The sequence below is a fragment of the Fusarium odoratissimum genome (genome assembly GCF_000260195.1).
Source record: "Fusarium odoratissimum NRRL 54006 unplaced genomic scaffold supercont1.16, whole genome shotgun sequence".
In the NCBI taxonomy this organism is placed as follows: Eukaryota; Fungi; Ascomycota; class Sordariomycetes; order Hypocreales; family Nectriaceae; genus Fusarium; species Fusarium odoratissimum.
The window spans coordinates 316,293-337,572 of record NW_022158702.1 but is presented as its reverse complement, the minus strand read 5'-3'; the positions used below and the strand labels follow the sequence as shown (position 1 = coordinate 337,572).

Sequence of the window (21,280 nt, the reverse complement as noted above, 5' to 3'; positions counted from 1 at the left end):
CTCTGGTTGAACCAACTTACTAGAGACTCCTTCTAACCCGGCTCTGTAGAACAGATCTTTGCCGCCCCAGCCACTGTTAGTACCAACAAGAGGAGTTCCAGACTGAACAATTTCACTCTTGTGAGAGGTCGAGCCAGGATTCACGATAGTAGAGTTCATTCTCCTTGTTTGATGAGGTACGGCGAAGAAGAAGACGAAACACAAGGAAATTGAGCAATGGGAGGAAGAACTTTCTAGTATGAAGACGTATTCCTTTACCAAAAGCCTAGGAGAGGATTCAACATTACATCCCTTATCCTTTCTCTAGAAGTTCAGCATCTTTACTATTTATACATTCATTTTACCCGGAAGAAATTAATAACATAAAGTGATACCCTGCATGCAGTGAGCCAGTAAGCTTTTATTTTATCAGGTAAACCATCACTGCAGCTTGTAAATATGCTATGGGATATTGTCAAGTCAAGCAGGAGAATAATTACTGCAATACACTAATTGAAAGGGATTCAAAGACCGGACCAAAAGAAATTTTATAATAAGGGTCGAAGAGATTTGCAGCAAGAAAACTGGCTTTTGTTTTCATGATGTAGTTTCTCACCATTGTAATTCCGTTAAGGAAGTTCTATTACATCTTTCCTATATCCAAGTCTTATATCCAAGCAATGATAAATCTAAGACAATCCATCAACGCGCAAGAACTCATCCGCATCAAAGAATTCATCCGTATCTTCAACCTCGTCCTCGACTTGACAATATTCTGAGGATTGTGATTTGATAGAATCCTTCAGCTGGTAGAATGCTGTTGTAAGCTCATCCGTCTTGTCGTATCGTTGTTCAAAAACACTAGTTGCTGTCAACCCTTTCGCATTCCTAGCATCAACATCCAGACCCCTGAGCTTAAAATTAGACAGTGTTCTGAAAGTCTCCTCATAACCCCAATAGGCCGCCAAGTGAAAATGAGTTCCCCAGTCTCCGGTTATAAGGTGATCAGCACCTAGTTCCAGAAGCACCGATTGCGCGCCGGTAGCATTGTGTTGGATTGCTACAGCGAGCGGTGATATCGTATTATCAGCTAGCACATTTAGGTTGACGCCTCTCTCATACAACAAGCGAACTACTTGAACAGAGTTCTCGCTCGCCGCATAGTGTATTGGACGATTACCCCACGGACCGATGCAATCCGGCCTTGCGCCTTCATGCAACAGCCTTTCCATCATTGTTACGTTATCATGGATAGCAGCTGTATGTAAAGGGCTCCATCTCTTGGGGAAAGCGACGATGGCGTCGGCGCCAGCTGTAAGTAGCAAGTCCAGTAGTAATGCGCATGTGTTCGGCGGTAGATGGCAAACATAATCTACTAGGTTGCATCCAAATGGTCCTTGTCTGTGAACTGAGGCGCCGGATTTGATGAGAGCAGTAGCCGCTGTTGCATCGCCCAAAGCAATAGCATACATCAGCGGAGTCATCCCAAATCGGTCTTCACTGTGGATCTGGGCAATAATATCTGCTTTGCCGGCCTCGAGTATAGGGGCCAAGTCGATTGGACATCGTTTAACAACAATTTCATGTATGAAGGTGAAATCCAGGTCCTCTAAGCACGACGAAATTTGAATCAACCTTTCGACTTGAGAATGAAGCTTCAATGGTATGGTATTCTGAAGAACCTTATTAGCAATTATATGCCGAAATGAAAGCCCTCTCTCGTTGACTTGGTCCGGATCTGCACCAGCCTGAAGAAGTACTTCACAAATTTGAAGCGAGAGTTCCCATGGTAAAAATCTCTCAGTACAGATGCACATGGCAGAATCACCATTATAGTCGACATCCAGGATTGCAGTTGGATTTTCAAATACGATGCGTTTGATAGCAGTTAGATTTCCAATTGCGGCATGAAAAATTATGTTGTCTCTGGAGGCTTTTAGAGGAATCTTTCGTCTCAATGCTAGAGTAAACGTGAGAGAGCTGGTAGATAGTTTCTCCACCAGGATATGAATCGCGTACTTGAAAGACCACAATGGAAAGCCATATCTGACCGTGAGGCGAGTCAGACGTGACTTGAAACATGAATGCAAGTCGCAGGTTGTTCTGGAAACAGGGCAACTGGAGTACTCAATAAGCACCGAACCCATGATCATTCGAAGTACTTTTGGGAGCGTGTTCCAAGGACGGTATGAAGATACCGAAGCGTGACATCTGCAGGTACAGTTGATCGAGCACTGGGATTGCACTAGTTTTAGCTTGAATGCTAGTGTAGAGTGCTGAAGTGGCGAGGATATGGCCTGGAAGCCCTGTTGTCTGTGAGATTGATGGAGCGAAACATTTGTGTTGTTGCCCTTCGCTGGACCAGGCCGCATAGTGTTCATCGTTGTTGCCAACTGGTTGCTGATAGTTTCCACCCATTCTGGTGGCAACGTTGGTGTTGTAGTTTGCAGGGCCTCTAGCGCTGCTGCGATGTCTGACTGGTTTTGAAATGTGGTATTTCGGTCAATTGTGAGTTGGTCTCTCGTGTCTAGTAGACAAGTACCCAAACTTTGAGTTGTGGCATAGTGACAGCGTTGCATAACCTGGATGTCCTGCAATACAAGTTCGATGCGTGTTAAGCTTGAGCTACATTTTCATGTTAGTCTCAGATTGACAGGATATTATTCGTGGAACATACTTGCCATATGCCAATTGTAACTCGCTAATACGAGATCTCACTTCTTTAAGCTCTTTTATGAGCTCTGTTGCCCTCTCCCTCTTGTGAACCCATTTGACCCTTTGTAAAGTGGATGTCTCATTCTTGAGACTATCGATAAATAAGCCCAATTCCTTCATGACAGCTGCACCTCTGCGGAGTTCAACGGCAAGAGCGCCAAGAATTGCAGAGCTTCCTGGGCTACCAAACCCAGCTGTTGCTGTAGGCTGGATTGAGCTTTCGACATGGGCGAGTACTGTCCTGACAGCCTGCGTCTCATTCTCCAACGCTTGAATAAGGTAGGGTGCGTTTCTGACCTGGAATTGGAGATCATGTAATGTGTTGGATAACTTCAGAGCAAGGTCCAGTAGGCTTGCAACAGAAGCTACTAAGCCGATAGCTTCTGTCATGTTATTAATAGCGATGATTTGCAGCTAAAATGGAGGGGCAGGTAATAGACTTGATACTATTGAGAAATGATGGAGTCATAGAAACCCCGTGCTTATGTCACGTGAACCTTGCAGGCAGGGCGAGTATGAATGAGCGGCCAGTTGTGGGCTCTGTTACCGATTTTCTAGTCAACAAGTTCACTTGGATCGGATAACCGGAAACGATCAAATTGTGCTTGCATGAAGGAATATGAACTGGCAAACCTCGCTTATCAGATAGGTTCTTATATTAGCCTCAAGCCAATCAATCAAACGACTTGATTACTGGGCAAAGTGTGCTGGTCTGTATTGCCTGATTCAAGATTGAGGCTTTCAGGCATCTATGCATTATGCAAGCTGCCCAACAGAGCCTTATCAGGCTTAATTTCTCCGCATTAGCTTCCCAACATGAACTCTCTTGATTAGCCCTGAATGTATGACGTAAAACAAAGACTATGGCTACAGGTCTTGAAGTACTAGGCGCTGTCAGTGCCGTTTGCGCACTCGTCTCGTTTGCTAGAGAGACCATATCTGTGTGCAAGCGGGTCTATAATGGCGAATCTACTGCTAACGAAGATCTCAAGAAACATGCTGAGCAGATGTCTGAAGCGATCGCCTGGGTCCAAACCCGCTGCATGGGCATTCGAGAGCTTTTTCGAGAAGGGGCCAGATTGACTCGCGAATTTGCCACAAAACTTGTGTCTTGTCATGACATGGAGAAATTTGACCTTGAGTCTGCTATTGCTTCCGTGTCAGGTAAAGGTCTCAGGGTCATTTGCCCATTGTGTCACTGGACATCAGAGGATATTTTCCCTCGAGCTCTGGATACTTGAGTATAAGAGGAACGCCTATATTGGGTATGGCTTTAGTGGTGTATTTATATAATAGGAATCTATAACCTAATTTCACGGGTTTATCTAAATTGAGTTTTGAATAAGCTATTTAAATATAATTAATTTAACTAGAATAGTAACCTTCATAAGTAGAATTGCAAAAGCCGTTTTGTTATATTAGCCATAGTGGTTTGTGTTGCAAGAGCGGCTCCAGAAGCCTTAGGTCATCGTGATCGTTGATGACGCGCTTCCCGGGCTGCCTTGTTATCGTGGGGGAGATGATGGCAGTTAGCTATGCTTGTCGGGCGGAGTGATGCTGGGCGGCGATGGATTTAGTGAAGGAACCTGACCGTGCCTGTTTATCTGCACAAAATTTAATTTACCTGCATCTGATATGGTCGGTGTGGGGTCACCGTCCGGACCCGGTCGCGGGTGTTTATGTTTGTTGATCGTGAAGCTGGACATTTGTCAACGTGGAAAGCTCAGCCAGCTTTCTCTGGATCATGAATATTCCGCTACGAGTTTCTCCACAGGTTTATTGAAAGATCGAGCCAACAAAAATGTCCCTGATTTATGTTACGTCTGACCAGATCTGGAAGACTTCTGTGTGGGCACCTAACTTGTAGGCAGGAAACCTCTTCCGTCTTGAAGTCTAGAATATGCGAAGGCTGCCCATGAATAAGTTTGTTCCGCACGACAGATACGAAAGAGGACTGTAGTCTGTAAAAATGGTTCGCGGCATCCCATTCGGTCTCAGTGTTATGTCTCAGGTTTATGCCAGGCCACGCTAAGGTTACATGCTACTCCAGCTGTAGTTATTCAAGTAACGTTAACCTTTTGTCATCCTTCGGCTTGATAACATAATACAAAATGGTGCTTGCTAAAAAAGATTTTCTATGTTTAAATATCCTTAATTATATTTCTAGTTTTATGTCTATGTTAATTCTCTGTCTCTCATTCTTCATCTAAACCCCACACCTTTCCTCCTATAACTTAGCAGGATAAATAAACTTATTAATACTATTATTAAGTTATATCTTCCTTTATTTACTTATCTTATCAAGGGTATTATAAGTATATTCAGAAGAACCTTTAGTATAGTGTTACGATTCGTGCCCGTAACAGCGCCGTAAGGCTTCTATAAGGCAGCTGTAGCACACCTGTAATTGCTTGCATAGCGATTATGGCCCGATCTTTTGCCCTGTGGTTTAACGGCTTGTGCAACCGTTACACCTCTGCTCCAAATACTCATGTAACAGCACATGTGGCGGCTGAAACCAATAGCACAATTTTACCATGATCATCAAGGAAATATTATTTGTACCATGGCCAATACGCTTGTGTACTCCACGTCCTCGAAAGCGCAAGGGATACAGATACTTTATTTATACCAAATGCAGTATTTGTACGCCCAATTGGCTCATAAAGCCAAAGTCGCTACCTTCAGTAGCCTATTAGCTCAAAGTCCCTTGGGAGGATGCGACAACTTACTGTCCGCGTAGATGCCCTTCCCTTCCATATTCATAAGCTCTGGAGACGCCGAGACGTAAATTCAGTCATGGCCTTGAATCACTACGTCGTGCAAAGCGCCAAATTCCCTGAGGGCGCTGTTGTTACAGTAATTCCTCGACAACCCGCAGGTTTGTGTCCCAGGCCATCTCCGTCCCAGTAGTGAGCGTAGCACCACTCAGTGTGCGGATTGCCAAACGCTGATTTCAGAACCGCACCATCGAAGTCATTTCCGGGTCTCTTATTCTGTAGACTTGCTATCGTTGTGTGCATGCGCAGAGGACCATAAGATGTATCGTTGATGCTCATTTTGGGAAGCGACTCTATAAGGGACTTGTACGAGGGATCGCAACTCGGGTCGATAAAAAAGCAGAGGCCTACTCTTTTCTTCGTTACGCAGGGAGGTAGATAGTCCCGAATGATCAGAAGAGGTATTAGGTACCATTGTCAGCGAGGAAGATAGTTTTGAGTATCGGGTTCATCTTATCAAAATGGAGAATCAACAAGGTTGAAGCTGGATCTCGCCAAGACCTTGTTGAGCAAAAGCTGGTGTACCTCTGCATTCCAAACACCGTCGTCGTGATCCATTTTGAAGCACCTCTCGCATCAGCTAATATGTCATCAACGTCTTCCGGCGACGGATGGCTTCCGACATCCACCTCCAGAAGGGATGTCAAGCTGATCTTGTCCAAGGTTAAGCATTAAGGCCTTTGAGTTGTTGTCGCTAGACCCCGTGCTCCACCAGGCTCAGGTCTGAGAGCTTGCGTCTTGGAAGCTCGAGAGCTGGATCGCAGACTTGTTGATCTGATGCTGGCAGATAACTTGGTTGGTGATGATGACGGAGATGTCGCTGGTCTTGAGAGGATCAGTAATGCTCTCCGTGCTTTGTCAATATCTATGTCCTCGATCTCATCGTCGTGTTCGGTCTTTGCCGTATTTCTCTTCTTGGTCCTCTCTGGCGTCGTGTCTTGCATTTCATCAGGCGGTACTGGGCTGTAGTCAAAGTGATCAGCCGCCGGTGACCGTTGAGATATCTCCAGTACCATCACGGGTATGGTGAGTTGCGCTACAAGAGTGAACTTGTGTTTGGGCTAGGCGCTCGATGGCTAGGACTTGTCGTCAATGTGTTATTATACAATGGATTCCAGGCTGGTTTAATAGGCCCCGTCTGCGAAGGGCGGATAGTAGGCCTGCAAAATATAGCATGTATTTGACGAGGACAAAGTCCAGATTCCGTTAGATAAATTGGCTACTCTATGCATCTCTGGCTTCTCACGCCACCTTCGCGCGATCTCACCGGCTTACCTAGCTTTCGAAAATACCCTTGTATCCAAGCCATTTGCATTTCGTAGCATCCGATCCCGTTATCTCACAATCGGTCAAGTACTTTCCGTTCCCGAGCACAGGCTCGGCCTCGACGATAATGCCATGCTCCTGTAGCGATACCTCCTCGTTTGCTGCCGAGATGGCCTTGATCTCAGTAAAGTGTAATTCACCAAAGTCCGGGAACAGAGTCTCATGGTCCTTGGTCGTCATAAAGCTCTCAACAATCCATTCTGCATGATTCGTGCACAAGGTCCCATTTACAGGTGCCTTTAGTTCTTTTGTAAATCTATCACGGTTAGAGCCAGTTATCAACGGATTCTTTGCAACAACGTACTTTTTGTCAGATGTGAAGTTTTCCCACGTGAAGGTACCAGTAACGTTGTCCTTTTGGGTAACGGTCATGCGCACGTGGTCACCAATCGAAGTCTCGATGCCCTCCGTGTCGTCCAAGAAGACGGGTCCGTCTGGGAACCACTCGTAGAAGGCGAAAACGCCAAAGTCACCCTCAGGGTCGTATAGGTAGTAATAACCTCCTTGAATGAGACCCCCGTTGTTGATACGTGCAGGATCATCACAGGTATTCTGGTCTCCACCAATTCCGACCCAAACTGAAGCGCCGTATCTTGCACTGGCATTGTATCCATAGGGGAAGGTGATATTGGGGATGATGACTTCGGCAGTGACGGATGCAAAGCGTGGACCAGCAACCTCGCCTCCGTTCCAGATATAGCTCGTTAGGTTTTTCACATCTCGGGTCTGGTGTTGAGCCCTGCTCTCAAGCAAGAAATTGCTAGAAGTAAACTGCTTTGACTTTGGTATAGCCAATGTTGCGCTATTTGCGAGTGCGCAAAACAGCAACACTTTAGAGAGGAACTTCATTGCTGACATGTGTAAGTAATAATAAAAGAATAAATATAGAGATAAGGAATTAAAGAGATAAAGTCGGCACCCAGCGATCCAGGTCCTTATATTATAGCTCACGAGGGATTAAAGTGGAATTTCTACTACCGGCCACACTTAGAAATAAGCTTTCTGACCTGAGCATTGGTGGAGCTCGTGAATTCCGTCTCGTATTAAGATCCAGGGATAATTGGCCAGAAATTCGTTCGACAAACCTCGACCCGCTGTACGAGATCCTCTGGCAATTAATCACGCATGGCCTTATGTCCTTCAGACTCCAGCGAGGATCTTGCAGTCAGATCTATATTATACCTGCTGTTGCTATAAAGACATCAGGATCTTTAAGGTCTAACTATATAGTGTAGTCTGTAATAAATCATCCCAGATGAACCAACACTGTTTGCTCTTCCACATCGTGACTTCAACGCATCCGAAATATGATTACTAAGCGGCTGTTTTGAATCACCGCGCGGCATGTTGTTGCAATTATGCCGCTAATAATAAGCATCCTTGACACGGCTCCAACCCTGGGGAATCTCCTCTCTCATTCCTGGTCCGGGCGAATATCATGCCGACAACTGCACCTGTCTCGGCATTGCCGTCACCGATCTTGAACTGCCTGCCGAGAAAGATTGTCCAACATGATCTTGCCCTGTAATAAGAACAAACAATTCATGATTTCAGGAAAGAAAGCAACAGGGCCACTAATGTATTATAGAATGAAACTGAGACTATTTCATATTAAGAGCTGTACAAAGACAGCTCTACCTCGATCCTCTTTAACATCGGCTGCCATGTCACGGAGCACCCTTGTCACTGGCCCCATCGTCGTATAGGCCGTACAAGTCTGCCTTTCTTCCAACTTTACCATGCTCGCAGTCATACCCAATGTCTTTGCACTTTTTCAGGCGGCTCAGAAGGTATATGGCGCCTTCAAGGCAAGGGTTTGGTTGACGAGGCCATTAAGCGTATCGTACAATAGGTCTTCTACTCGAGCGTTGATCGCGGCGCCAGCGATCAGTCATGTGGTTTCTTCAACGACGTTGCGCCTAGTTTCGAGGCCAAGGCCTTTACGACCAGTTTCCGTGATGCGATAAAGGATAAGCTGCTAGAGTATATTGCTATTCCAGACATTGGTATCCCTGCCGCAGAGGGTTTCATTGATGTGATAGATAGTACTTGAAGCAAGTGGCTATCGACAACGAGACGGTTCACAATTTCGTTTGTCACTAGCGCTTCGGATAAACGGTCTAATCGTTACGGTATATCGGGGTAGCATTGACGCCATTACAGAGGAGCGGTCCGACCCCAACAACCTCTCTAGAATGGGAACTGCGCCATCTCCTCAATTGTCCACGTCAAACTCATGGTGCCATCGGGGCGGAAGCTCTTCGGGCACGGGGAGTCCCTCCTGTTGTGATAGCTCCTTGCCCATGGCTGACAGCGTTAAAAAGATCCCGACGCTATACTGAAGATTGGGGAATCTCTTGGAGATGGGTGAAAACTTAGGACTTTCATCCTAAATTCACAGATAGATACAGGATATTTCATGGTTAATCTAGGATGCTCTTTTGATAAGCTTAGCATAGATTTTTAGTTTGTTTTAGTTATCTATAGTAACTGGTGATTGATATAATAAGCGCCCGGACTCGCGGTATTATCGAAACGAGCTTTCGGTAAATCGGATGCCGTTCCGGCTTAATAACTGCCCAGTCGAGCCAATGCCTAATCAAGACCCGTTCCACTTGGAACGCCGATGCGCGTTGAATGACATGCTTCTGCTCCTGATAAATGACTTTTTTCCATTGTCATTGAGAGAAATAAGTGCAATTCTGCGTCACATACCGGCTATTCTCTGTACACATCCGCATAATCTTACCATCTGCAGTAGCCTAATATCAACTCGGCAACCAGACCCCGAAGCTGGGAGCATCTGGTCCTGCGTCCAATGCCGTGCCCCGAAATCGAGATGTGACTAAACTATGCCCCAGTGCAGCTGGCGCGCGGGGTTGAAAGGCAAATACATTATCGCAGACTCGAAGCCTATTTTCTCAACAAAGGCGAGACTTCGACGGCCACAGGTTTGAGCCCTACCGGAGGATTTGGCCAAGTGAGAACATTATCCCGACAAGATGAGCCCAATGACGAAAATTAGTGCACAGCTGATCTCAACCAATTTCGAATCCTGTGGAGACGGCTCACCACTCTGGAGACCCGACGCTCCAACGACAGTAAAGCAAATCCGGCCATGACGAGGCAATGGGAGTGAATTACCTTGATGCATTCCACTATAGCTTTCATTTCAAGAGCATTCGAGTATGACTTCTGTCATTATATCTTTATATAAAAAGCCAAGAGCCTTCCAGGCTTGATAGCTCATTTACCCAATCCCAGACAGAATAACCCATGGACAGATGCTCAGTCGCGTTAGAACAGTTGTGTATATGCGAAGAACTGAGATTCGTTTGGTCGTATTTCTCCCACAGCTTTCCCAAAACCTTTGCAGCATTCTTGGTGTTGGCACAATGCCCTCTGCTCCAGATCCGATCCAAGGTTTGAAGCACCCAAGCTCTAGCTTCATATGTTGTACTTGCTGCTCCGGCAACGAAGGTTGGCCATATAAGACACTTAATCAATTCATCGTCCTCTCGTTCGAGAAATGCGTACGCTGCGATGAGACCTTGAACCTGTAATGACTCAGAGGCCAGAGTAGACCCGATGAGGTAGGCAAGAACACGGCAGGCGTAGATGTCAGCTGAGAGCTGCCAAATAGTACCAAGTCGTGCCAAATCTTCTGACGATACTTTCGAGTATTCTGTAGTGTTATGCACCGCCCACGACACGATATCATATGAACGCATCTTTTGCAGTGCATCTTCAAGGACGACGATGTTGGTGGTATTTTCAGCGAAAACAAAGTCATGCCGTCTCTGCGAAGCAAAGATCTCAATAGTCGATAGAATTTGGACAGGGCATCCGTTTGGCGTGACAGTGGAGAAAGCTGAAGCCCTTATTGAAGATAGTGTAGAGGCACTGGTCAGAACACCAGGCTTTGCAAGAGACGAACCAAATGTTTGAAGCCTAGGACAAATCTTTTAGTTTCTCAAATCACAAGTACCGAAATAGCTTCTGACGCAAAATCACTCACATGGCAGCGTCGTGCAGGAGACTTTGAAGGTTATTATCCCAAGAAGAAGTACCCTTCATGGCTCCAACTTCAAGCATCTTCTTGATACCCTCAATATGATAGCTCCAAGCGCCAGACCCACTCTCAAAAATGTCTAGGAAAGCAAGGAGGACCACGGTTATGAGCAGCGACTGTTGATCCTGAGTGGTTTTATGTATTGCCAATGCTGTAGAGACCAACCCCAGGCAATGGCTTTTGGACCGTAAATGGTAGTTTACTAATGATCTGATATGTGCGTTTAGCCTGCCTAAAACTGTTCCATTTCGGGTTTGTGGCAGCAATTCCGCCATTGGGCAGTTGGTAATATACTGAATGTAGTGACAGGATGATACTGTCATTATAGCACTTGCTACTGTTGGCGTGTTGATCCAGGGAATGACGTTACGATATGGGTTGTCTAACTGATCTTGCAGGACCAGAGTTGGGCAAATGGATTTTGAGACTGTTTGCAGGTTAGTGGGTGATATGTTACACAGAACTAACCAAAACTAACAATAGTCAATAAAGAATTTAGATGTATAACTGAAATCCTTGAATAGAGGCTCAACAAGAGCCACTGGCATCGGAATACATCCGGACAGTCTTGTCAACTCCTCCTTCTGGTGTCGGTGTCTGTGAGAGACAACTGGTGTTGGTCTTTGTAACGAATTTTTTTGCGACGGCTGCTGAGTCTGGGCACCTCCAAAAGTCCGGTTTTTCATAGGCCCTCGCCGAGCCACTCCCTCAACCCAGACCAGGGGTTTCTCGTAACCGAGGCACTCAACGCCGTGGCTCCAACATTTCAGGCAGTGGGGCATCCCTCCGTCGCACTTGAGGCGGCGTTGCTTACAGCTCCAGCACTTGCGCGTCCGTGACTGGGTCATCGAGGGGTATATTATGAGTGTAAAGTATTCAAAGGGATGAGTTTGTGGGAATACAGGAGCTCGTGACCTGATTGTGGAAAGGTCTATAATGAGAGGGCTCTTTCTGCTCCGCGAGGGCCGATCACAACGTCATCTACATGTGTTATGCAATGAACTTTCATTGGTTATTTATGCTACCAGCCCACAAAAGTTCAGTTATTTACTATTCTCAGTTTAGTGCCGATGGCCTAGTTCCAAGCATAAGTCTCACGCTAGTACAGAACAAGACGTGGATGTGACGCTGAACGTGAAATGGTTAACTGAACAGACCGAGACATTAACACGATTCGTACTTAGTTTCCTTTTCCTCTTCTTTTCCAACGAGTCATTGTCTTATGCATGATTCTTCATGAAAGCCCTGCGGGGCAACCTGTAAAATTCCTCCCATTGACACCTTTACCAATGTAGGTCTGACGGCCCTCTAGTCGATTTTAGACGCAAGCTTGGGTATAAATAGACGTCCATGAGATACCCATCCTCAACACACTCTTGCCACCAGTATACTCGCCCAAGTTTCATCGTCCTTCCTACTTTATCTTGACAAAATGTTGCCCACCGAAGTCGAGGCCAACGGCTGGACTGCCGTGCCTGTCAGCGCCAAGGCAATCAAGGACTCGGTCGGACAGCTTGTACCCACGCAAACCTACACTCTCCAAGACATCGTTTTCCCCTCTGAGGACAAACTTGTGTCTGAAGCTCAAGCCTTTGTCAAGGCACGGCTAAGTCAAGAAGCTTATAACCACTCTATGCGAGTTTTCTACTGGGGTAAGGATGAATGTTTACATTCGATATCTTGAGAGAGACATTGCTGAACCATATTAGGATCCATTATTGCCAAGCGTTTGCTACCCAAGCACGCAGAAGCCCTGTCCCCGTCCACTTGGGCGCTGACATGTCTTTTGCATGATATCGGTACTGCTGAGGCTTACTTCACTTCAACTCGCATGTCTTTTGATATCTATGGTGGAATCAAGGCAATGGAAGTGCTCAAAGTCCTCGGTAGCAGCGACGATCAGGCCGAGGCAGTCGCAGAGGCTATCATCCGTCATGAAGACATGGGCGTGGACGGTTCGATTACTTTCCTAGGCCAGTTAATTCAGCTTGCTACGCTTTATGACAACGTTGGGACATACGAGGGCATTAACGATTTTGGCAGCTGGATTGACGAAGCTACTCGGGATAATGTCAACAAAGCAATTCCTCGTCACGGTTGGTGCTCCTGGTTTGCCTGCACTGTCCGCAAGGAGGAATCCAACAAGCCTTGGTGCCATACTACACATATCCCTCAGTTTGATAAGCAGATGGAGGCAAACACTTTGATGAAACAGTGGGAGTAGGCAGAAACAGGTTTCTATTATTAACGGATGTAGTGGCAATAAGATTTTTACAAACAATCACTGCTAAAGTCTTATTTATGTTAAAGTCTTTGGTCTGGACCTGCGGTTCTCGGTACGACGAATTAACTGAATTGTGATACTACCTTGTGTATTTGTAAGACCCGGCGACGGCATGGGGTTATGGTGTACTGAATTAACTGGAAGTGTTGCACGAGCCTTGCATTATTACGTTTAATTGAATAGAGATGCAGGTTCCCACAGAGATCCATTGTATCGGTATTCAGCGCTTGGCCAAAAGAAGAAAATACAGAACTAGCGGCAATGCAGGCCAGTCTAGCCGCTGAGGGGGCCATCAATGTCGCGAGTGTTAACATTAATATCGGGATTGTTAACTACAAGCTCTACCGTTTATTATCGCCGGACATGGCTGCAGTGTAAAGGACAGTCCGACCTCTGTCGCCTTTTGTATTAATGCGGAAACTCCTTTAGTCAAGGAGCTGTTAGATGGGTTTAATGCTTATGGGATTGGCGGCAAGATTCAATGGTCTATCCCCAGTCGGACATATACGATTGTTATCTGAATGTGGCATCAGAACCATTATGGCCTCCTTGTTCCGATTTCTAAGTGCTATTTCCGACGGCAAAACGCTCCTAAAACCTGCTAAAGAATTGAGCTCAACATCTGACCATTAAAGCAGCTCTCTAAACACCTGTTCATGTCCAGCCTCACGAGCAGGTATATGGCGTTTCTGCCATGTTGATCTCTGCGATTTCTCTCAGCATAGTTTCTTAACAATCTTACGCATTCTGTCTTACCACGGTCAGCGGCAGCTAGAAGTGGAGTGCAGCATACCTACCGTACTTTATGCCAATAGCGTGTTATCCTTGTGTACTTGCAATTTAGATTGCCGTTGGATGGTCGAAAAGAAACACCATGGCCTGGTGCCCTTTTCTCGTCGCTATGTACATTCAAGGTGCCAACTTATAATAATAATTATTATACCTACCCTGCATGTGCTGCAATAAGCGCTGCGCCATTGGTCTAAAATTATTAGCGATAAGATAAGCGAGGTCAGCCAAGCCGATAAGATTTAACAAGGAAATACTCCGATAACAAGACACTTCATTGTCGCGAAATGTAACCAGTCAAGCAAAACAAGACCACACATTACCAAAATCTCAACTCCAAATAAAAAAAAGTCCATGCGCTCGTCCCTACAACCAACAATATCACCCCCCACCTTACTAGCCCTCTATTAATATGCTTCTTGGCAAAATTGTCTATAGCTTGGCTATCGTTAATCCTTGGGAAAGGGACATCTTTCGGGACTGGTAGATCTAACGCCTTGCACAACGGTTCCCAGCCGTCATGAACATCTATGAATACCAGACGGTCCTCTGGCACATTTTCCTTCAACCAAGTGATGTGCTGATTGTACGAGCTACTCGTCACTGGCTCGGTTTCTCCATACTTCAGAAACCACTGCTGGCGCAGCGCATCGATGTAGTCGACAAAGTATCGTAGTGAGGGCACAGGGAACAAGACGAAGCGCAGGAACCACTGCGTCGATTTGCTACTAACGGCAGCCATGCTTCGCTCCCACGCTTCAACATCGCGGACAGTGCAGATCACTATTGCATCTGGATAGACCGTCATTAATTCCGGCACGAGAGTTGAGCCGGGCGAGTCGGTAATTGCGGCAAACCCGTCAATATGTTCTTTAATGAGATCTAGATTAGAGCGCCTTGTTGAATTGTCTTTTGGCCGCCACTGCATCAGTACCTTAATCCATGTTTTGATTTCTCTTTCAGGGCCGAGAAGGGCTTGTGTCGCGCCATGATATACGGGACCGTCGAGAAGAATTTCCAGAGCTCGGCTGATTGATGCCGTCCCGGTACGAGGAAGGCCAGCGCCAATGACTTGAAGCTTGGTGCCTGGTCGCGGTTGAGAGTAGTGTTGGCCCATGGCGGATCTGCAAGAAAACCAACGTACTGGGTGCTATGACCAATAGAATAACTGATTTAGAAGGTTTCCATTCTGCGTGAGACCAAGTACGAGCTACGCGTTTTATACATGCACTTCGCCATTGCCAAGAAGCCAACCAGCCTTACCGCCTTTGGTCTTTTGCATCGCCGAGCTATGGTGCCCAAGTGACGTAAGGGTAGTGGTATTATTTATGACACCCAGAAGAGTATCCATAGGAGCGATGCATAATGCCTTTTACGGCTTAGCTCAATTGGTACCAGGCAAATTTCCCGTGCGATGATCATCGCTTGATCTTGTGACGCCTGATTGGTCAAAACACTGAAAAGACCAAGCGAGTCAGACGCCAATAATAAATCTAGGAAGCATAATTAACCTTCTTCTTAGGGGAATATCGCCCGCTCAGCTCCGCCTCATCTACACAGCTCTGTCCCATTGTGTGTAAGAGTCTACCGCTTACCAGAACGTCATAATGGCTATGCTATTCTTCCCATGGCCTGAACTTGTATAAGTATGAACAAGATAACACAGTTATGCTATCATCGACCAGACTGTTCATAGTCTATATCCATTCCGAACTAAGAGTCGAACGATTTGGAGAGCTCTGCTTCTTCTTCATACCCACTTACCATTTCACCTCCTCCAAATTTCCCGTTATCCTAGACTGCGCTGTTACGTAGCTGTACGTCATCATCATGGCCCCCAGCGCTGTCGCATCCGATCTGTGCACATCAGCATCTTGCATACACATCGCTTCAGAGATGCTCGGAAGTATGGCTCTGAACTACACCGAGATTGACCCTTGCAAGGACTTTGAACAATGTGAGACCTGCCATACACATACCTCTTCTATTCAAAATTAGTCACTAACTACCAATACAGATGCTTGCGGTAACTGGGCTGCTCGCCATGAGATCCCTGCAGGCGATGTCTCCACAGATGGACTCACTCTTGCCCAGGAAAATGTCGTCAGCGCCTTGAGGCGGATCCTTGAGAGCCCATACCCCTCCAGCGAAGACGCTGGATGGATCACCGTCAACCTGACAAAGGAGCAGTCCAAGGCAGACAAGGAGATCTTTTCTAAGATCCAAGACGCGTATCAAGTCTGCACTAATTATACAGCACTCGAAGAAGAGGGTCTCCAAACTCTGCAGGAGGTTGTCAAGACAATTGTCGAGCTGTACCCTACTACTCCAGCATCAGGCAACAAGACAGCTGCAAACACAACTCAGCATTCTGTTGCCCTGGGCAAGACTTTGACCCTTTTCGAGAGCGTCGGCGTTCAGACGTTCCAGCGGTTCATAGTTAAGCAGAAAGACGACGACCCCGACGGAGTCGAACTGAACCTTTTTCCTCTGCAGCCAAAAGAGTTGGTCCTCCCTGCCACCGAGGAGGATCTCGAAGAGTACATCAAAATCGCCTCTCAGCTTTTGGCCGCTGTTAGCCCCTCCAATATCAGCACAACGGCTGCTGCCGAACTCGTCACGTCAGTCATCGAATTAGAAGGCAAACTAGTGGCTGCTTCTACCTGGGCTGAACAGAACGGACCGGAATCTGACATTGTCTCAATTTCTGCGGCCCAGAAGCAATTTCCCGAGTTGAACTACGAGTATGTGATTGAACAGCTTGCTCCAAAGAACTGGAAGAGCGACATCCAATTCATCGCACCTGCCTATTTCAACAATGCGTCCCAGATTATCTCTGAGACTCCGACTACAATACTCCAGGCATATTTTATATGGAAGGCCATTACTTCCATCTCTGTCTACATCGAGGCCGATTTAACCAACGCTTATAACAACTTGGCGACTAAGATCAGAGGTAGAGATCCTGAGAGTCCTGCACCCCGATGGAAGCGCTGTATCAACTTGATGAACTACGGAGTTGCATGGACCCAAGCCTCCGATATCACGTCACAGTTCATCGGCCCGACGGGCTTGACATGGATACTCTCACGATTCTTCGTGGACAAGCACTTTACCCCTGAAGCCAACGAACTTACATCTGATCTTGTGCAACACATCAAGGACTCCTTTTCGGAGCGTATTGAATCACGCGACTGGGCAACCGACAGAGTCAAGAAGGCGTCTCTCGAAAAGGTCGAAGCTATGCAGAAGATCATTGGCCTTCCTACGCTGCCTGATGCTGTGGACCCTGTTGCCCTTAGAGAATACTACTCGGATGTCCAGATTCAGCCTTCTCTGGCCCTAAATGCGCTGTCATTTGCCAAGTCTAAGGTGAATAGCAACTGGATGAGTCTGGGAAAGCCATTCAACAGAGGCCAATTTGTCTTGAGCACTCTAACCGCCAATGCTTACCACGCCCGCACTCTGAACCAGATCGTTCTCTTCGCAGGCTTCCAACAGTTCCCCATCTACGATGTAGAATTTCCATCTTATCTCCTCTATGGCGGAATGGGTAGCGTCGTTGGACACGAGATCACACACGGCTTTGACAACACCGGCCGCAACTTTGATAAGACTGGCAATGCGACAGAGTGGTGGGACAAGAAGTCGGTTGAGGCCTTCGAAGAAAAAACCAAGTGCTTTGTCGAACAGTATAACAACTTCACTATCCGAGCGCCCAACGGAACAGATGTTCATGTTAACGGAAGCCTCACGCTTAACGAGAATATTGCCGATGCTGGAGGTGTATCTTCTAGCTATGAGGCCTGGAAAAGATGGGAAAGCGAGAAAGGCAAGGCCAAGAATCTCCCAGGTATGCAAAGCTTCACGCACGAGCAGCTATTCTTCATTAAATGGGGCCAGACCTGGTGCTCCAATATTGCGCCCAAGTTAGCTTTAACGCTGCTCGAGGAAGACGTGCACAGCCCGGCACCTGCAAGAGTCTTGCTGCCTCTCAAGAATACGGTTGGATTCAACAGAGCATTTAACTGCCCCAAGAAGGAGCCTATCTGTGAGCTCTGGTGAAGAGCTGGTAGCAATGAGTACATATGTAAATGCTAGCTTGCGGGTAGCACAGGTGAGCCTGTGGTTATTCCTATACGACACCTTCGTCATTTCTTTGGTTTTGCTTAATACAGAAGCAAGTGGTCAATTAGCTAGTAAATATAGGTATCCAGATGAAAGCTTATCCCTCGCTGCTGAAAGGCGCCCAGGCAATTACGCCGGCAGCATCCAATGTCACTGACTTGTTCTGAGGACGTGTCTTGGTAAAAAAATGTGTAACATGGCATTAAGGAGTCACACAGATTAATAGGAGGGACATTCTTTTCCAAGTTATGATAGCCTAGCCTCAACATTTCCACCAGTGCGCTCATGTTGTATCTTTCCGAGAGCTCGAAAAAAATACGTTTCGCACCCAAATCTTTGGCCCAATTTACTCAGTTGGCAAGAGAGGAGGGGCCACGTCGAGTAGATCCTGAGTGATGATTTCAAGACTGTTATCTTCGGTGATCTTAGAAAAATAGGTAAAGACTCCTGGTTGACGACAAGAGTCCAAGGCTGTAGGAAAATGGAAAACACAGGAATCGAGGCTAATTGAAAAGAGAGAGCTGGAAAGGTGCAGATTGTAGTCTGCAAAGTTACCCAAAGACAAACCTTCGCATACTCCATGGTTTTATGGGAAATCTTTCTTGGTTTTATGATAGAAGTACCGATAAACACAAAGCCTAGAGCAAAGGGATAGTACATCCCGTGTAGAGACAGATCCACCCTCCTCCACCAAAACTAACAAATAGTGCGGGACGTCGGTAGAAATTTTAGCTCCTTTTCATTCACTATAATACGAAGTGATAAGTATTAGGCCCGGTTGCCACTATGAATAAACAATATTCCAAGGCATGATTCCTAAGGGCAAGAAGATAAGAGCTTCGTAGATATTCCCTTTTAGTGCCCCGCTAGCTGTATCGAGGTTTAAACACGACGGACAAACTTTTGCAGCCAATTAAGAGTAAGCATCTATTTTCACGTGGCCAATTACTTTTTTCCGACTTGGATGAAGACCGTCTAGCTCAAGGGATACGCTAAAGCCTCCTGCACCGACAACTGGCATTTTTCGGCTAGGAGCCGTGGACCATTTAACTAAATTCCCAAATAATCAGCTCAGAAATAACCAATGTAAGCCAACGTTAGCTCACAAACCACAAAGAGGGACGGAAATTCAAGCGCGTCCCAATATGTTTTGTAAATGGATAAGTAGACTTTGACGAGCAAAGGCATGGTCACATAAATCGCCCACAAACGAGAGGTTCACCATGTGATAATTAGCCGAAAGAATGATGAACGTTATTGATGCTGAGGTTATGGCTCGCCCCTGTTCCGGTGACATTAGAAGGTCAAGCTAAGTCGGCAGTATTTGTGGATTATGATTCGTTTAGGCATCCCACACCCCGGCAATGGCCGAATCTCTAGGAATTAGAGTGGTTGAGACTAATTCTTTTACTATCAACCTTATTAGCCTGATGCCACAAATCTGCTGGAAGACCGCCTGTTTTGTCATTTTCGTGGCTGGCTGGCTCTTCTCAGAACTCGCCAAGGACACCACCTCCGGGACTTGGGACTACGAGTATGTGAACTCTGCATTGATCAACGAGCTTCCTAGCCGAACGCAGCATCACTTGATAACTGATATCTTAATGCTTGATCTAATAAAGCCATGAGAGCAGGCTATGGCAAACTCCTTTGACAAGGGCTTTCATAAGGATCGTTTTTAACGGATGTTAATGCAATAGATCGTCAAGAGCAACCTTCCCTTTCTTACTGCCGGGAATGAGGACCTCCGAGCCATATTCGATTATCTGATCTGAGCCTATCAGTATCAATCTAGGGTTGTCCCACTATACCCCACAATCAATGGTCACTGATGGTAACTGTGGTGGTGACCGTCCTGACAATGCCCACCTGACTTGTATTTGAGCCTCTGTCAGTATTTATATGTCTTGGTTCTGTCGAAGATGATGGCGTCCAGCTACGGGTAACAAAACGCGTTATTTCCTTAGACTTAGCATTATTCTGAGACTGCAGATCTACAACGCGTGAAAGGGACGTGTCATCAACTGATGGAAGTCTCTCTCTACCGACAGTCCTTCTTTGCGTCAGGTGATACGACTCGTTTTGAGAACCGTGAGTGAATGTCAACTTCGAGGCCAGTAGGTCGATACTGTCCACATGAGCAATTAGCACCCAGAAGCTGCCATAGATATCAGTGGGTACTCACAATAGGATGACGGGAAAGAGGCATTCAAGTGTGTATAAAAATACATCCATTTGACTCGAGACACTTGTCGCTCCACTGATAGGAGGTTGGAAAAGAAAAGTAATTGCCCTTGAAACACCGATCAACGCCAGAAAAGCCAGTCGTAACTCGGTGCTTCGGATAAGATATCTAGTAAAGTCTGACCTAAGTGAAACCTGCTCGGACGTCTTCTTGGCCTTAATAAATACTTGTAGCAGGAAGAAGGCGCTGAGGCATTCGACACAAGCTAGAGAGATGAAGTAACCAACGTGGGCTCCGTTCACCACGTTCGTAAATGCCTCCTCACCCTCCAAAATAGACTTAATTCTATAAATCAGAAGCAGCGTTCTGGCCATGCAGATACATAGCATGAAGAACCAAAACAGGATAAGAAATACCAATCGCATCTTGTTCCGCAGAATTTGCTTGAGTATGATATAGCTGTAGAAGGACAACCCTGCCTCTTGGATCTTGGACTCGTTAGCCAAATCATTCAACCTGACGCGTGAAGATGCGAAGTCGCCAACTTACCATCCACAGGATATCCGCAACGGCGTAAGCACTAGCCGTCCTTGGCTTGCCAGAGTTCATGTACCATGCGTAGTAGCAGAGGCCATTTGCGACTGCGCCGGCCGCAGAGACAATCGCAGGGATAGCCGACAGCCATGAGAGCCTAGTGATACCAATCACAATCCAGGCGAAGAAGAAGTTTACCAAGCCGATGGTACTTAGAATGGACCAGCTGCTCTCGTAGTAAACTGCCATGGTGACCGTTTTATTATTTTAAACCCGAATGTAAGCAGGATAGAATTAAGCTGATCAAGGGAGGGCAGATGTCTGCTCATATACCACGACAGTGGAGAGCCTAGGACCTTGCATCCCCGCAACCCCAGATTCCAGCCTGAGCGCCGACATCCCGGAAGATCATTACTGAGTCCTTCCCAAAACGAGATACGTGAAAGATGCTAGGATGGCCATGGTGCTTATTAGAATGGAACCTAACT

At 46.4% G+C, this 21,280-nt stretch overlaps 10 protein-coding genes across 10 annotated transcripts; 4 read left to right on the top strand and 6 right to left on the bottom strand.

The window, feature by feature from the left end:
- Positions 1 to 668: 668 nt before the first annotated feature.
- Positions 669 to 3,084, bottom strand: FOIG_09691 (uncharacterized protein; the record flags this gene model as incomplete). The annotated part of the gene is made up of 2 exons (XM_031209973.1): positions 669 to 2,604; positions 2,657 to 3,084. The coding sequence occupies 2 exons, from the start codon at positions 3,082 to 3,084 to the stop codon at positions 669 to 671; spliced, it is 2,364 nt and encodes a 787-aa protein (XP_031060224.1).
- Positions 3,085 to 3,557: 473 nt separating this feature from the next.
- FOIG_09690 (uncharacterized protein) lies at positions 3,558 to 3,935 on the top strand (the record flags this gene model as incomplete). Its single annotated transcript, XM_031209972.1, has 1 exon — positions 3,558 to 3,935. The coding sequence occupies one exon, from the start codon at positions 3,558 to 3,560 to the stop codon at positions 3,933 to 3,935; it is 378 nt and encodes a 125-aa protein (XP_031060223.1).
- A 2,210-nt stretch (positions 3,936 to 6,145) lies between these two features.
- Positions 6,146 to 6,490, bottom strand: FOIG_09689 (uncharacterized protein; the record flags this gene model as incomplete). Its single annotated transcript, XM_031209971.1, has 1 exon — positions 6,146 to 6,490. One exon carries the CDS (start codon positions 6,488 to 6,490, stop codon positions 6,146 to 6,148), a length of 345 nt encoding a protein of 114 aa, XP_031060222.1.
- A 259-nt stretch (positions 6,491 to 6,749) lies between these two features.
- Positions 6,750 to 7,649, bottom strand: FOIG_09688 (uncharacterized protein; the record flags this gene model as incomplete). The annotated part of the gene is made up of 2 exons (XM_031209970.1): positions 6,750 to 7,056; positions 7,105 to 7,649. The coding sequence occupies 2 exons, from the start codon at positions 7,647 to 7,649 to the stop codon at positions 6,750 to 6,752; spliced, it is 852 nt and encodes a 283-aa protein (XP_031060221.1).
- An 890-nt stretch (positions 7,650 to 8,539) lies between these two features.
- On the top strand, positions 8,540 to 8,853 carry FOIG_09687 (uncharacterized protein; the record flags this gene model as incomplete). The annotated part of the gene is made up of 2 exons (XM_031209969.1): positions 8,540 to 8,590; positions 8,653 to 8,853. 2 exons carry the CDS (start codon positions 8,540 to 8,542, stop codon positions 8,851 to 8,853), a joined length of 252 nt encoding a protein of 83 aa, XP_031060220.1.
- Positions 8,854 to 9,950: 1,097 nt separating this feature from the next.
- Positions 9,951 to 11,833, bottom strand: FOIG_09686 (uncharacterized protein). Its single transcript, XM_031209968.1, has 3 exons — positions 11,351 to 11,833; positions 10,819 to 11,299; positions 9,951 to 10,751 (listed from the first exon to the last, which is right to left on the bottom strand). The coding sequence occupies exons 1-3, from the start codon at positions 11,718 to 11,720 to the stop codon at positions 10,010 to 10,012; spliced, it is 1,593 nt and encodes a 530-aa protein (XP_031060219.1). The 5' UTR covers positions 11,721 to 11,833; the 3' UTR covers positions 9,951 to 10,009.
- Positions 11,834 to 12,208: 375 nt separating this feature from the next.
- On the top strand, positions 12,209 to 13,152 carry FOIG_09685 (cyanamide hydratase). The gene is made up of 2 exons (XM_031209967.1): positions 12,209 to 12,524; positions 12,582 to 13,152. The coding sequence occupies exons 1-2, from the start codon at positions 12,305 to 12,307 to the stop codon at positions 13,094 to 13,096; spliced, it is 735 nt and encodes a 244-aa protein (XP_031060218.1). The 5' UTR covers positions 12,209 to 12,304; the 3' UTR covers positions 13,097 to 13,152.
- A 947-nt stretch (positions 13,153 to 14,099) lies between these two features.
- Positions 14,100 to 15,062, bottom strand: FOIG_09684 (uncharacterized protein; the record flags this gene model as incomplete). Its single annotated transcript, XM_031209966.1, has 2 exons — positions 14,100 to 14,138; positions 14,343 to 15,062. The coding sequence occupies 2 exons, from the start codon at positions 15,060 to 15,062 to the stop codon at positions 14,100 to 14,102; spliced, it is 759 nt and encodes a 252-aa protein (XP_031060217.1).
- Positions 15,063 to 15,775: 713 nt separating this feature from the next.
- FOIG_09683 (uncharacterized protein) lies at positions 15,776 to 18,010 on the top strand (the record flags this gene model as incomplete). The annotated part of the gene is made up of 2 exons (XM_031209965.1): positions 15,776 to 15,902; positions 15,963 to 18,010. The coding sequence occupies 2 exons, from the start codon at positions 15,776 to 15,778 to the stop codon at positions 18,008 to 18,010; spliced, it is 2,175 nt and encodes a 724-aa protein (XP_031060216.1).
- A 2,104-nt stretch (positions 18,011 to 20,114) lies between these two features.
- FOIG_09682 (uncharacterized protein) lies at positions 20,115 to 21,041 on the bottom strand (the record flags this gene model as incomplete). The annotated part of the gene is made up of 3 exons (XM_031209964.1): positions 20,115 to 20,231; positions 20,303 to 20,746; positions 20,808 to 21,041. The coding sequence occupies 3 exons, from the start codon at positions 21,039 to 21,041 to the stop codon at positions 20,115 to 20,117; spliced, it is 795 nt and encodes a 264-aa protein (XP_031060215.1).
- Positions 21,042 to 21,280: the final 239 nt, after the last annotated feature.